Here is a 15,872-nt window from a genome sequence, read left to right on the forward strand (position 1 = left end):
ATAATGTTTGTATTAGAGATTTTTGTATATAATTACTCTTACATAAATGAAAACTTTTAGGCAATCAACTTTAACATTCTATTAAAAGATGAAAGTGAACAAATATTAACTAAGAGAATAGAAAACAAAAAATATTTTACTACATTTTTCATTTAAAAATTGCAATTAAAACACGTTTCTCTTTCACATTTTTAAATTATTTTTATATATAAATAAGTAAGGATTATGTTAATTAAATAATAACTTATTTAGAAACATTTTTTAAATATATTTTTTTAAAGTATAAATTTAATAGAATAATACGATTATATTTATCTGTAAACAATTGAAAGTGAAGAACGAAGTAAAATATTTAAAAACTTAATGATAATTAATTAATTAATTTTATACAAATTTACTTAATTTTGTTTTCTTCTTGGTTGTTAAATAATAGAAAAAAATATCTATATATTGAATTGATATAGTTATAATTTATTGTTATATTAAGGTAATTCTTTAAGAATTTGCTTTTAAATCTTCTATTTTCTTCTTCAATTCTTCACTAAATAATACACAAAAAATCTAATTAAGTAGTTAAAAACTTAAAAATTCGAAATTAATTTCTAAAATTTTCGAATAAATATTTATTTATCACTTAATTATAATTATAATAGTTTAGAAAATGAACTCATATCCTAATTTCAAAATTTGTTTATATCATAAATTATTATTGCTTGATAGAACCCATTTAATGGAATTTAATTGAAATAAAGTAAATTTAAATAGTATTGTCTTAAACAACATTTGAGAAAGAAAACAGTTCGATTTAATGGCTTAAAATTTCTCATGGTTGATCTTCTTTGAATAGATTTTTGTAAGAAGTTATATGCATCCATATATATTATATATATATAGATAGATCTTAGTCTCTTGTCATCTCCCACAGAGTGAGTGATAGATTAAATTCTGTGAAAGACATATCTTTGTCATATCGATTGTTGAGCGATCAGTTGCCTTTTTCTTGTTGCATCCCTTTTGCTGTCAAAGATAACTTTTCTTCCAATTGAATATTTCATTAAGATCAATAATAATAATAACAGATTTAACATATATATATATATCCCTTTTTTATAGTTTAATAATTCATTTTTTGATATAAATTTAATATTATAAATAATTTTTTTTCTTTATATATTGCAATTTTAAAGAGTTATATATATATAAAGATGAAGAATAAAAAGATAAAAGCATCTTCTTCTAAGAAAAAAGCATCACGAAGATGAAGCAATAAAAAGCTTTCAAAAATAAAATTTCTCTCTTATCTACTGTATATTTGTGTCTAGAAGTTTTTATCTTAAATTATATAAGTTATATACTATATATACGCACACAGAATTTTTCAGGTTTAAACATCTTTTTTCTAATATTGTTTTTAGCGTTATTTTATAAATTATACAGTTTATTGATTATCTCAAGCTTTTAGGAAATTTTCTCAGAATTTAAAATGAAAATTATAACTGAAAATTTATATCGAAAATCTATTTTTAATGGATTTTTCTATCCTATGAAGTATAGAAGAGATCTTTCTATGCTTTCACTGCATCAGCACACACACACATACACTCACACACACATACACATATTATCGATAATGGAGTAGAGACGTCAAAGGAAATGACTTTTAATTCGATATTTTAATGAATAATTTCTCAAGTTATAATATTATTTGAGAGAAATTATTTTGAAGAATTTTTAGATGATGATACTCCTCTGTTAAAGCTGTACTAGGTTATCGAGTGTAAGAAAGTATAAAAAGAAAATAAATAAATAAAAAATTACAGCAGGAAAAAACAAAATTTTAATTTCTTTCTGGCACACGAAAAAAAAAATTTGTTTCAACGACAAACAATGTTAGAACTTTAGTAGATAAAAAGGAAAAGGGTACTAGCTTCGTAGCAACGATATTTATTAAACTTACTATCATACACGTCACAATTTATTAGCAGATGGGTGATGACTAATAACAATTAAGGGACGTGTAATGTTGTTATGTGCTATTTATGAGCCTGAAGCTTTGAAAATGTTGAAGTGGAAACTCATATCTTAACTACCGAAGGGTGTTGTACTTTGATAAATAAATCTCTCACAAAACATAACAATAGATAGGCAACTATTCTTTTTAACTGATAATTTGGCTCTTTTGTTAAATGTATTTTTCGTACAGATAACCAGAAGCGTGTACAAGTATACAATAGACCAAAAAAAAACAAAATAAACAAAAATATATTTATTTTATTTAATTAATGTATTACTTAATAACAATTAATTAACAGGATTTTTTTAAATATTTATCCACGTTTCATAACGAGTAAATTTATAAGTAAAATTAAGTTAATTTAATTCAAAATATGAATTTATTGGGTTGCAATTTTAAAAAAATTGTAGAACAATAAATTTTTACTCTCGTCTGTCTGTATGTCTGTCCTTCCTTAATCTCTAGAACGGTGTTAGAGAGATGAAAGTTGAGAACAGATTTGGTAACTTTAGGGCAGGAGGATCAGATTAAATGTATATTAACTTCCGGTCTAGACCGGAAATCACGTGGTTTCAATTCAAAATTTTTCTCCAGAACGATGCTACATAAATGACCGGCATGACTGCTGTTATCAGAAAAAGTATGATGTACTGTACAGGAGCAAAACACTACTAATTTGAGACCGAATGCGTATATTTTAAATTAAATAAATTTAAAAATATGATGAAAAAGTGCAGCCCGGCAATGTGACGACGTCACAATAATATTTTTTGCTCGTTTATAACTTTTTTTTTTACTAAAAGCAATTCATCATAGCGACTTATCTAATATATTAAAAGTATGCTGTAATAAGATAAATAAATTAAAATAATCTACCATTAATAATTAATACTTTAGCAGCAACAGAATTCATTTGAGTAGATAAATAATATTTTAAAACTAATCCATCACAAGTAAACCTAAGCATCAACATTGATTCAATAACCAAACCATCCATTATGTAAAGGGAAAGTAATGAAGTTACAATCTCATTGATTAAGATAAATGTATTTTCATAATGTATTTTCATATATATATATATATATATATATATCGGAATTTATTCAAGTTGAAACGTGGTAAAAGTTTTTAACTGGTACCGTGAAAGATATCAACAGTAGCAAAAAGCTATCGGTTCCTTAACCCCCTGAACAGATCGTAGTATCTATTGGGAGAAAATTCAATCAACTTCAGATGGCAAAGCTCGCTTTTCAATCGATCGAAGTAAACACATCCGGGTTTTTGGAGTAGCCAGCAATTGCTGTTACTCTCAAAAGCTTTCCCCTGCTTCTAATGAAATGAATTATGTACAACAACATAGAAGTATCTTGATAGAAAAGGAACTAAAAAAAATAAAAAAAATAAAAATAAAAAAAAATAAAAAGTAATTGTTACATTTGCCTGCCGGGTACAGTACTCAGGTGCAGTGGTGGTAACTCGATGACTCGTACAGAAGCCCACAGTATGTGTAAGAGGAGCCATAATTACCGTTGTTCGGAACACTCCTTGTCAGATACGCGATCTGTTAGATGGTTGGAAGAAAAAGTTATTACACTTACCAGAGACGATTACCTGAAAGTTGAAACGTGAGCAGAATGCTTTTTCGTTAGTTTAGTAACACACGTTCATACGAGAGAGAATAGTAAAAGTTGGGATGTAAGAATTGTTTCGTAGGGAAGAAAATAGGGATTTTTTTTTCATTTTTTACGTAATAATTTACTTGCTTGATCACTTTACTCTTGTAGTATCATTTTCGTATAATTTAATTAACCATATCAAGAAAATTGGGGCGTGTTAGGGAATATTATAATCCCTTTTAATATTTGTGATGGAACGTTTAATGATTGTTTAATAAAATGAGATATGAATTTAATGATCTGTATACTTTACGATTCAACGAATTGCTGAATTATGAATGATGATTTTTGAATATATTTTATTATAATTATTTTTATTTTTAATTTTAAAAGTTTTAAAAATTTAATTTTAGATTTTCTTTACACGCGTTTTTTTCTTTATTTATATTATTACTGTATTATTATTATTTTTTTTTACCGATCGATTTTATGTGTATTATATAAATATAAACTCGAATATTTTAATAAAAATATAAAAAAAAAGTACATGCGATTTTTATTAATTTAATAAATGCGTTTTTAGTGGATGTAAGTAACAATTTTTGTGGAAGGAAGGAGCAAAAATTAAAGTACTCGCTTAAATTGATGCTAGATGAATACTTCAATTTTTTTTTAACATTATATAATAATGATGTTTTATTAAACGGTCCTGCATTATGTTATATAATTGAGATTTTATTTTTTTAAACATTTTTTTTATTAAAAAAATTATAGACTTATATTAAAATATTACTTGATTTTTTATGTTGCAACTCACGTTGAATATAACCAGATTAAAGTAGTAATAAAATAAAAATGAAACTAATATTAAAAATATAATAATAATAATAATAATAATAAAGAGAGAGTATTTTATCAATTTTTAAAGTATTTTTTTCTTCTTTTTAGATATTTTAACTTCTTTATCATCTTCCAGAATTATAACTACATTTATAAGAAAATTTTTATTTAATTTTAATCATTTTAAGTGAGATAAAAAATTATAATTTTTTTCCACTTAAACGTGAAAAAATATTAATTAAAATTAAGCAAATATTACAGAAAATAAAACGAATCTGATGAGAAATTAATCAATATTTTGTGTCTTCGGTACAAAAGATATAAAAATAATGATGAAGATGGAGACTTAAAGAAGTAAAAGAATCATAAATGGACAGTGACCTGAGCATTCATTTTCACCAAACCGAGTAATATCAGAAAAGCTAAATGATACAATAAAGCTGAATGAGAATTGCAACAGTATTATGCCATTTAGTGATAGCAACTGGAATGGTTACAGGCAGATTCCACACTTCTAATGGTTTCAGACATTATCTTTTACTTTTAGATATGTAATTTTCAACGGCAGATCTTTATAAAAGTATAAATTTATGGAGAAAGAACTTCTTATTTAGTATCATGCAACGTATATTAATATTAATTTGCAAATTAAAACTTAGAATGTTCGACGATGCGAATGTCTTTTCTCGTTATTATCTTCTAAAATGATAATTGTTACTATCTCTGTTTACATTTGAAATTTTATAATATTTATTTTTGAATTTAATAACAATATTTTTATGTTTTTTCTGTGTGTAATTCTTTATCTTTTCTGTTATTTTAGCTTCTCTACTAATGGCTGTAATCCTACTTTGATGACTACATCTTGCTACATTTTGCGCAAAACATTTGAATGTAATAAATTAAAAAAAAAAAAAATATGTATGTATGTATTTATAATATTATATTTGAAAGTATGGATGTTTTTGAAGCGAAAAAATTAAATTTTTTTATTATATATAATTATATTTACCTTTATAAATTATCATCATCAGTTAAAATGAGGAATCGGGGTGACATTTTTAAGTAAGTTTTCTCGCCATATTTTCTTTGAATTAATTAAAATTATACATTTAAACATGTTAAAATAACTTTTAAAACGTTTTTTAATTAAGAGAAACCTTATAGAACATTAAAAAAATTAAGTTTTTTGTGTATTAATATGAGTTAATTTACTATAGAAGACAACGTTCATTACACAATACCAATTAAATGCCGCTTATTAAAGTTTTTTAATGAGTTTATTCGCCATGTTTTCTTTAAAAAAATACGCCAAAATAAATTTTAAACGTTTTTTTAATTGATAAAAATACTGAAAAATATTTTAAAAAATTAATCTTTTGTATGTTAATGTGAGTTAATATGGAGAAAACACAACACTCAGTGATATAAAAGAAGTAAAACCAATGCTTTACAATTATTTTATTTCAAAAAACACTCTTAAAGATCTTTTGTTGCTTACCTTTTTTTTAACAATCACCACTGGAATTTTTTTTTGTTTTTTAAATAATTTAAAAGGTTCTCATTTCGTGTCATGCGACAACCTGAAGAAAATATTTCAACACAGTCACATAGACTAGTTTGAAATATTGAAAAACAGGCAATATATTTATATATTTATATATATATATATTTATATTTATATAAGTCTTATTTTACTAAAAACACTACAAACAAACTGAACCTTTAGGAATTAAATACAATCCTTTGTATCTTGTTATTATTATTATTATTTATTTTTTTAAGTCTGTTTTTTTTTTTCTTAAAGAGAAAGGACGAAATATATATATATATATATATATATTTATATATATATATATATTATTATTATTATTATATTTTTTTTAATAATTTTTTTTTATATCTACTTTTCTTACTCCACATTGCAGAAGCTTTTGGCAGATATCTGCTATATTATCATTATTATAATTTTTTTTTGTATTTTTTTCTTATATAAAGATCTGAAATATATCACTTATAATCTTAAATTGTCACAACAACATACACATGTACTATAACCATCTTATCCATTTACATACCTGACCTTTCTGAATCATGCAAAAATTTTACAATAAATATTTCTTTTTTTTAAATATATATATACATATATTTAACCAAATATACATTATTATAAATATTATTATTACTTTTTAAAATTAAAACAATTATTTTTTTAAATATATATATATATATTTTAAACTTTTTGAATATATCTTTTTGGAGTTTAAATTAAAAACATTTATAAACATATAAATGAAAAATAATATTTAACATTAGTGCTTATTATTTTTAATTATAATTAATTAATTAATTAATTAATTAATTATTTTTGGTTTTGTTTCTTTAAATAGCACGGACACACACTTGAAGAGAGAGTATCACGGATGCCACATTGAACATTTCGAACACTATTTAAACAATAATATGGGATATCTAGAGCCTTCTATCGACTTTTTCTTAAGCTTTTTTTTTAAATAATTTAATAATATTTCGCCATCTTGAATATATATTTTTTTCTTCCATTTTTTTAAATCCTAATTTTTTTTTTGGTTAATGAATCGAACCAATCACGCTCGTTAATTTTTTTTAATAATAATATATAATAAATTATCTTTAGTTTGAAGTAAATTTAGTAAAAATTAATCTAAAAATGTCTTCAAATTTCGTGTTATAATCTGGTTTCACGAAATATACAGCTTTGTAGAATAAAATAATCAGTTTGTTAGTTTGTCTGTCTGTTTCCACTTTTGTTAGAAATCTTTGCTTTTTTTGGGGGGGGGTTTCTTTATAGATTTCATATTCTAGCAAAACATTCTCTACTTCTGTAAATGATTTTTGTGTGTGATTACTATATAAGTTCTTAACAAAAAAAATCAAACCGAAGCCTTGAGCAAGAAAAATTGTTCTTGAAGTTATCGGCTTCTTCTCCCGCAAACTTATTGGCACGGGGTTGATATATATATATATTATTCACTGTTCATTTATGCTCACAGTCACACCCAGCCACTCTCATGTGTAGCTTTAGCGTCACAGATTCACATTCGCGAATTGACACAGATGCACAATATAACTTGGACAAACAAGCGGCACTGAGTAATTTTTTTTATGGGTTTGTTTCGTGTTTTTTTCTTTTTTTTTTAATTTTAATCCTCTTGTACAATCAATGTTCGATATTATGATTAGGTATCGCATTCCGTTCCATTGTTCACAGTTTCCATTTGGTCGTCTTCAGTCACGAAATCCTGGGCACATGATTCATTATCATAATTGCACTAAACATCCAGAAGATGATATTTGGTTTAGATGTGTTAGCCCCTCCAGTTGTTGTTGTTTCTATTAAGAAAAATGAAAAAAAATATATTTTTTAAAATAATTATTAAAGAGCGAAATATAATAAAGTTTTTTTGCATAAGAATATTATTTTAAAAAATATATAAATTTGTTCTATTTTATGCTTAAAAATATAAAAATTTTGCGTTAAAAATTAGTATTATTACGTATTAATGTAAATTTATTTTATATTATTGCGCAATATATGACGTAACAATAGTTCGGGTAAAATATTTATTATTACGTAATAATTATCTATTTATATTTTATAATTAACTGTTATTACGTAGTAATATACGTTTTTTACGTAATAATAAATCTTTTACCCGAAGTATTGTTACGTCACATTTTGCGTAATAATGTAAAAGAGAAATTGATATTTATACGTAATAATGTTTATTTTTAATGCAAAAATATTCATATTTTTAAGAATTAAAATATAATCAATTTATTTCTCTAAATATTTTATTGCGTAAGAATATTTTAAAAAATATATAAATTTATTCTATTTTAATGCTTAAAAATTTTATGGCGTTAAAAATGAATATTATTGTTTATAAATGTAAATTTATTTGATATTATTATGTAAAATATGACGTAACAATACTTCGCGTAAACAATTTATTATTAAATAAAAAATTTCTATTACCACATTAAAATATCTTTACACGAAAATATAAACTATATTATGACGTAACAATATTTTAAGTAATTAATACTGTTACATAACAATGTTATTATTACGTTGTACTGTATTTGTTACGTAATTAATTGTTAACTTGTTTTCAACAATAGTATAAAATAATTAATATTGTTACGTAACGAAATTTCTATTATTACGTAGTAAGTATTTTCATTTATAATTTACCAATTAAATATTTAATAAGCGCTTTGTTGTTTTACGTCATTTGTTTGTTGATTTTTTCGAATTATTTTTTTATTAACAAAATCAATAATAAAATTTATATTATTAGAAAAAAAAAGTAAAATTAAAAATTATAAATGTAGGTAAAAAAAATTACGTTAAATTTAATTTTTAAACGAAATTTTTATTTTATTCTCTATAAAATAATTTTTTTAAATATTTATTTTATCAATTAAATCATTAAAATATTATTTTAAAAATCAGTATACAAAGTAAAACCCGTCTAAAACAGAAACATGTAAACAGGAAAAAAAAAAATTCATACCGGTTTACACAGGTTTATTGTATATAAATTTTTAAATTGATTGTATGCCTGAATTTATTATAATTTATTCTTAAAAATGTGTGGCAGATATTAAAAAAAAAAAAAAACTGAATTTTCAACAAAAATTACATAATTTGAATTGTATACAGAATAGATTTTACCTTAACACAATAAAAAAAACAAAGTATCACAAATGATTAATTTACAGTTTAAATTATAAAGAATAAAACTGTTTAGTTAATTAAGTTAATTGTTCAATTAACTTTCAAATAGCAAATTCAATGTAAACTGAAATTAAGTTTTTTTTTTAAATTTTTAATTGTATTTACTAAATCGTGATGAAATTTTTCTTGCTCTATCCAAAAAGAATGAATGATTTTCATCAAGTGTATAGCATATAATGACATGACCGATAAGAGTTGACTGCTTACATCCCACCTACTCTTTTCATAGATTCTAATGAGATTTTCTACTGCTATAGTTACTGTTCTTCATCAATTTACGCCTCTAGATGACGAGTTGACCTCGTTTATTAAAGTTTCTTTTGCCTCTTCCGCGATTAACACTAATTGAACATTTCTTTCTCTACTAAATTTCCAACTTTTTTCAAGTTAGTCTTCCCCCCTCGAACCCCCTTCCCTTCGTTTTAAAAATGATTACAATTTAAAAACGTTTATAATTTCTGTATAGTTTGAGTAATTATGAATAAAGTTAGAACAACAAATTACTGGCATTATGATAGGACAACAGGAATATTCTTTAATGACATGAAATGCCTTTAGGTTACTTACCAGATTCTGATGAGACTTCTGAAGATGGTGGATAAATATTTCTAAATTCTGTTCCGCCTCCAGCATCTTGATCTTCCGGCGAATGGGAAGGAATATCTATTTATTTATTTTTTTAGGGGGAAAAAGAAATAATTTATCATATGAATAATCAAATTGAATGTTTTTTTTTATACCGCACAAAATTATGTTTCGGTTCATAAACAGCATCCGACCATTCAAGATATAATAAATTCGATGGTTAAAGCTTATAAAAATTGCATTTTTCTTTAGTTTATTTCTAAAGAAAGTGAATAAATTATAAATAACATATTTGAACTAATTAAATTTTAATATTTTAAACTGAAATTTCGACTTTAAATAGCATTTTTTAAATAAATATTATAAATCCATTCTAAAATATAAACTTATAAAAATATCTGTTTAATATTTATTTATATTAGATAAAAATTCAAAATATAAAATTGTAAATAAGATTTTTTTTGTGTGTTTTTTTAATGATAAAATAACGTTTTGTTTACTATAAAAAGTTCGGCCATTTTTACCTTTTATTTATAAAATTACTTTAATGTTTTGAATAAAATAAATAAATTATTATTCTAGAACTTTTTAGTAAATGAATAATGAATTAATTAATTTATTTTATATAATATAAAAGCATAAATAAATATTAAAAGATGGAAGTAACATTACGACGAATTCAATATGGAATAATGTTAAATGAAAATGCTTCGAGTGCCTACTAATTAAAGATATTTGAGTGAAGCACGGCTCTATGCCTGGGTTTTCAACAAAGAATTTCAATAAAGAGAAAAGTTTAAAAGCAACATAAATGAAAGTTTCTGCCATTGAACAATGATCCACAAGTTTTAATTGGGATAATGAAAGGCAGCAGTATCATTCCTTCTCAACTGTCATTAAGCAAAATGAACGGGTTTACTTTCCTTACAACTATTTATTTGCATATAGCTAAATTAAAAGGTCTTAATCATTGTAACAAACCGAATTTTCCAGTAGTTAAAGGTATATGTATATACACACGAACATTAAATAAACGTTTAAAATAAAATAAAAAAACAAAAAAAGCTAGAATAGCTTTCTGTATCGAGTTTTATGGTAACTTATAGCAGCTTAGAGGTTTGGTTCGAGTGTAACGAGGATAAATATAGGCCTACTAGAAAAAAATATCATACTAGAATAAGAAAAAACACAAGTAAAAACCGCAAAGTGGAATAAATCACATAAAATTCAACATAAAACAATATAAAAAAACAAGTCTAGCAAAACAGATAGAAACCCAAACAAAACTGGCCGAACAGATAGGAAAATAATAAAAAAAAATCGCTTAATAAATTTAAAAACTTGGAAATAATTAAATTTAAATAAATTTTAACTCATTTCAACTTTAAAAAAATTCGAGAAATTTAAGCTAAACATCGCCATTAACTTTAAAGATTTTCTCCCCTATGCGCTCGTGTAATAAAGTAAAAGAAGTATTAGCGATCTCACGTAACAATTTACTCATATTTAAATCGATTAAATAATTAATTAATTAAATTTCGAGCAAAGAAAACGATCGAAATTAATCGATTATACCAAGTTAATTTGTAATAAATGAATGGATACCAGTCGATTGTACGAACTAAATCGAAGTGTCGTATAGTATATTTGCATGAAGGTAATGTGTCGTTAATATTGTTTTACAGCTCACAGACGAAGCTAGAGCTACATCAAGGGATAAACTAAACTATTGCTTTGGGAATAAATAGCTGAAGGCAGAAATATATTGCAATCAGGAGCACACGAGGCAGAACTTTCTATCCCTTTATGAATTTGCATATCAAACTGTAATTAAACTTTGTAATAAAGAATGGAAAATTCTTCATCAAAATACTGTATAAATTGTTTAATTAAAATAATTTTCTAATGAATCTTTAACTTATAATAATTATAATTTATAAGAAAAATCTTCATATTTTCGGAACGATTTTAATGTCAACTGATTAATCTAGATTTATGCCAATCTATTCTGTCCATTCGTACGTCAGGCTGTCTGCACATGACTTTACTAAATTAATTTCTGTCATTGCAACTGTCTAAACTCTTTAATCTGACAAAATGGTTCCTCTTAAATCTGTACAAATTCAGTAGCCGGTAAATTTGATTATTTAGGCATTAATTTTAATCATTTTACTAAAACCATTTTACCTTTTTATATATTATATATTTAAATTAAGCTAAAATCTTATAAAATTAGCGAATTAAATTAGACGAATTAGTAGTAATTTTTATAGTTAAATCTGTTTATATAATTTTTTAAAATAAAATTAATGCACAGTACATACTTTAATTAATTTAATTTTGCTATAACGAGATGGAATTGTATTATAAATAAATTTAAAATTATTCTATTAAATTATACTAAAGTAAATAAATTTCTCATAAAACTATTTTAATTTTAATTTTAAAAAATAAAAGAGTAAATTTAACGTATAAAAGAGAGAGAATTTTAAACAATTTTTATGTAATTTGAGAATATTTTAATTGTTTTAATATATAAAAGAATAAATATGTTAAACATAAAGTAAATTAAATTTAAAAATGCTTTATTTAAAATATAAATTCGGTTATAAAAGTATTTACTCGTTATAACAAAACTTCGCTTGATTGCATTAAAACGCCTCTAATTTTTATTATAATTAAAAATTTAATTTATTTATAAACGTTTTATAAATTAAATAACATAAAATGATACATTTTACACGATTAAAGTCGTAACTAATTTCTAAAAATCTGATATAACGGCAATTAAAAACGACTAATTCACTGTAACGAAACTTCTGTCTTAAAATACTTAAAATTGAATGGAAATTTAATATATTTAAATAATATATAAACATTTAATTTAGAAACGGCATGTGTTATTGATAATTTTCTTTGATAATAACGCACATTTATGCATTGGTGTAAAGTGGAGTAATTCATAGCAAAGTCGACGTACTGTACGTTGCATAATATTTCCATCATAGTAATCAGTGAAGAGGCATGACCGGAATATTATTCATTTGTCATTCATAGTGTAAACCTTTACATTATAAATGAGAAATGCAAATTATCAAAATCATTCATTTTGACTGCGTATATCGCTATTTCCTATCAACGTCCCATTCCATTAAGCTCCATTGACATAACTTTGACCTAATGCCATAAATGTCTAAACTTAAAATCTGCATTTAATATTTTCCTCATGTTTAAGTAATACGTTCCCATCAAACTTATGTGTAAAATAATTTATAACATTTAATAGAAACTTTTCCAATCATCATTATCATCATCATCATCATCATCTATATAAAATATCATAAAATATTTAAAAATTCTTAAGGAAAACATTAAAAATTAATAATAATAATAAGATTTAATTTTTCAATTCTCATCTCCATCCTCCCATTACAGAATTTATTCTTTATTAAATTTAAATGTAAAATAATTTATAATATTTAATAGAAACTTTTTCCAATTATCATCATCTATATAAAGTGTAAAATATTTAAAAATTCTTAAGGAAAACACTAAAATTTAATAATAATTAATACATATTCGTAATAAGATTTTATTTACCAATTCTCATCTCCATCCTCCTATTACAGAATTTATTCTTTATTTGCTTTTCCATTATCTTAATTATAATAAGATTAAGGATTTAGTCTTAATAATTCTTAAATATTTTGTTATAATTAAGGGTACGCATGCCATAATAAAATAAGATTACTGTTTAGCTTTCCCAAATATAAACCCTATTAGTGGGGTGTAGTAATCAATGTTATTCAATTAGTGAGCGGGGTCTGTCAAACCTCAGAATAATAACCACTAATTTCATCCAATAACCCATAATAACTTACATTTAGACGGTTATATGAAACTAGTTTCGTTACAGGCAGACAGACGGACAGTTTAAGTATACTTTATAGCGATTTTTTTCTGAAGAATTTTGTTTTTCCTTCGATTATGAGACGGAGAAGAGCGTGGATTTTGTAATTTTTTTCTAAAATAAAAATCTCATTTAAAATTAAAATGATATTCAAAGATTTAAGAAAACTGATAAAGAAGTAAAGTGAAAGAAAATAAAAATTTTTATATGTTACAATAAGCTTTGATATCCTTTCAAAAAAGGAAGAAAAAAAAGGGGGAAATGTATAGAAGATAGAGAGGCAGCAACGTAATATAATTGCTTGAGTCTTTGACATAGTAGAAAGGAGATGAAAATTGGGACTTTTTCTCGGTTCCTGTCAAAGGACTAGAATAGGATTAAGTGCAGTGACTGTGTTACCTTTCTCTGCTGGTCTGGACATAGCACTCGGTGGGTGGCCATTTAGTAACTTCTCTGACTTGGCATGGAAGGCTTCTGGACCTTGGGAAGAAGATGTTGAAGACGGAGGTGGGATTTCTAAAAGACGAGATCAGATAAGGGATTAGGAAAAAGGGTGGAAATATTCTGTAGATGCTATCTGAGATGTCCAGAATAATACAGAAATATATGTCACGGGTAAATTTATTTTATGTGACAAGTTACTTCATTCCTGAAGATGTAAAGAGTGAAAAATTACAGTACAATTTAATTTAAAAAATTTTAAAGAAATTTTTATATACTTTATAAGAAAAAAATTTCTTAAATCATATTATTCAATCGATTTTCTTTCTTTAAAAATCGAGGAAACGAAAATTAAATATATATAAATACATAAATAAATATATATAAATATTATTATATATATTAAAAAATTCTTAAAATCTCTTAACCTTTTCTTGCGAGTAGAAAAATTTAATAATAATAATATAGTAGGAATAAATAATTTATAAAATACTTATATATAAGAATACAAGAGCCCTATTCACTGCACTTATACCTAATTCTAGTTTTAATTATATTATTATTATAAAAGAAGAGTGGAAGTCGTAAGAATGTATTTTTGAGTGTTAGCGTTAGAAGATAATATGATGACCAGCAAACGACCAGTAGAGCACTAAAATAGAATCCTATTTTTCAAAATCGAAATCCTTACTTTCATTCGTGCGTGTATCTTCCATCTATTCTATATCTTTCACCTGGAGTCTTCGATGAAATGCGTTTTCCATCAAGCGATTCACTTCTATCGAACATGATGGTCATTGGACCAGAGCGTGAACTCTTATAGGAGGTCGAGAAAGAGGTCTTACTTCTTCTTAGCAAAAACTGTCGCAAATTTCTACTCCCCCGTCAATAGCAGGAGCATTCTTTACCAAGGAAAAGAGGTCAAACTGTAGGGCATGGGTGTTTTACCCACCCCAATATGACATCTTGGCCATCAGATGTTCATGACACTCCTGTCTGTTGTTGGAGTGGAAAGACCAAGAGAATGCCAAAGAATTGCTTTTCAAATGAAGATAAACGTTGAAAATTTACTAAGGAATTTTATTTTTCTTCTTAATTCCTTATAAACCTTTTATATATACTAATATAAATATATAAATATATATATATATAAAATTTTTAATCTTTGTTAATTAAGTAAAGGATCAAAAAGAATCGAAGGAAAATAATTGAATTTTTAATAACCTACAATAATTAGTAAGAAAGTAATTAAATGTAAAAAAAAATATATATATTAAAAAAATTAACAAAATTTCAATTAAAATGATTTCTAATGATCGTATATTAATGCGTTTAAGGTTAAAAATATAAAAATTCACGAAATAAGAAAAATGTTTAACTTGTTTAAAGATTAAAAAAAGAGGAGAATTAATTTTAAAGCCAAATACTTTTAAAAACAACTTCGTATATCATTTGCATTTTTGAAACTACACTTTCAATTTTGGTATTTAAAAAAAAAGAAAAAAAAGGATAATAAATAAAAGTGAAAAAGCCAAAGAATCATCGTTCATCTTTCCTATGAACTAGAAACAGAAAGCAAAGGAGTGGAGTTTAAGTCAAGATGCTTCAGTTTTACAGCCGACATACGTTAGAGTTAGGCACGTATGGCATGTACTCCTTCCCAAATTGAGACTGCACCATATT

The 15,872-nt window shown here is 24.4% G+C and overlaps 1 protein-coding gene and 1 long non-coding RNA gene across 5 annotated transcripts in view; both read right to left on the reverse strand.

Annotated features, from left to right (window-relative positions):
• Positions 1 to 15,872, reverse strand: part of LOC136989358 (uncharacterized) — a 315,036-nt gene that overhangs the window by 59,249 nt on the left and 239,915 nt on the right. The gene's annotated exons all lie outside the window — the stretch shown is intronic.
• The window catches only part of LOC136989352 (neurotrimin-like), a 92,413-nt gene continuing 83,382 nt past the window's right edge, over positions 6,842 to 15,872 (reverse strand). Inside the window, exons 7-9 of one of the 2 annotated variants that reach the window (XM_067287472.1) lie at positions 14,148 to 14,264; positions 9,821 to 9,916; positions 6,842 to 7,842 (exon numbers count right to left, since the gene is read on the reverse strand). In XM_067287472.1, coding sequence (XP_067143573.1) covers positions 7,742 to 7,842; positions 9,821 to 9,916; positions 14,148 to 14,264 — 314 coding nt within the window. In that variant the 3' untranslated portion in view covers positions 6,842 to 7,741. The remainder of the gene's footprint in view (positions 7,843 to 9,820; positions 9,917 to 14,147; positions 14,265 to 15,872) is intronic. The other variant, XM_067287474.1, reaches the window with a different exon arrangement.

Source organism: Centruroides vittatus, unplaced genomic scaffold, assembly GCF_030686945.1.
Source record: "Centruroides vittatus isolate TY-2023 unplaced genomic scaffold, ASM3068694v2 scaffold_490, whole genome shotgun sequence".
Classification (NCBI taxonomy): domain Eukaryota; kingdom Metazoa; phylum Arthropoda; class Arachnida; order Scorpiones; family Buthidae; genus Centruroides; species Centruroides vittatus.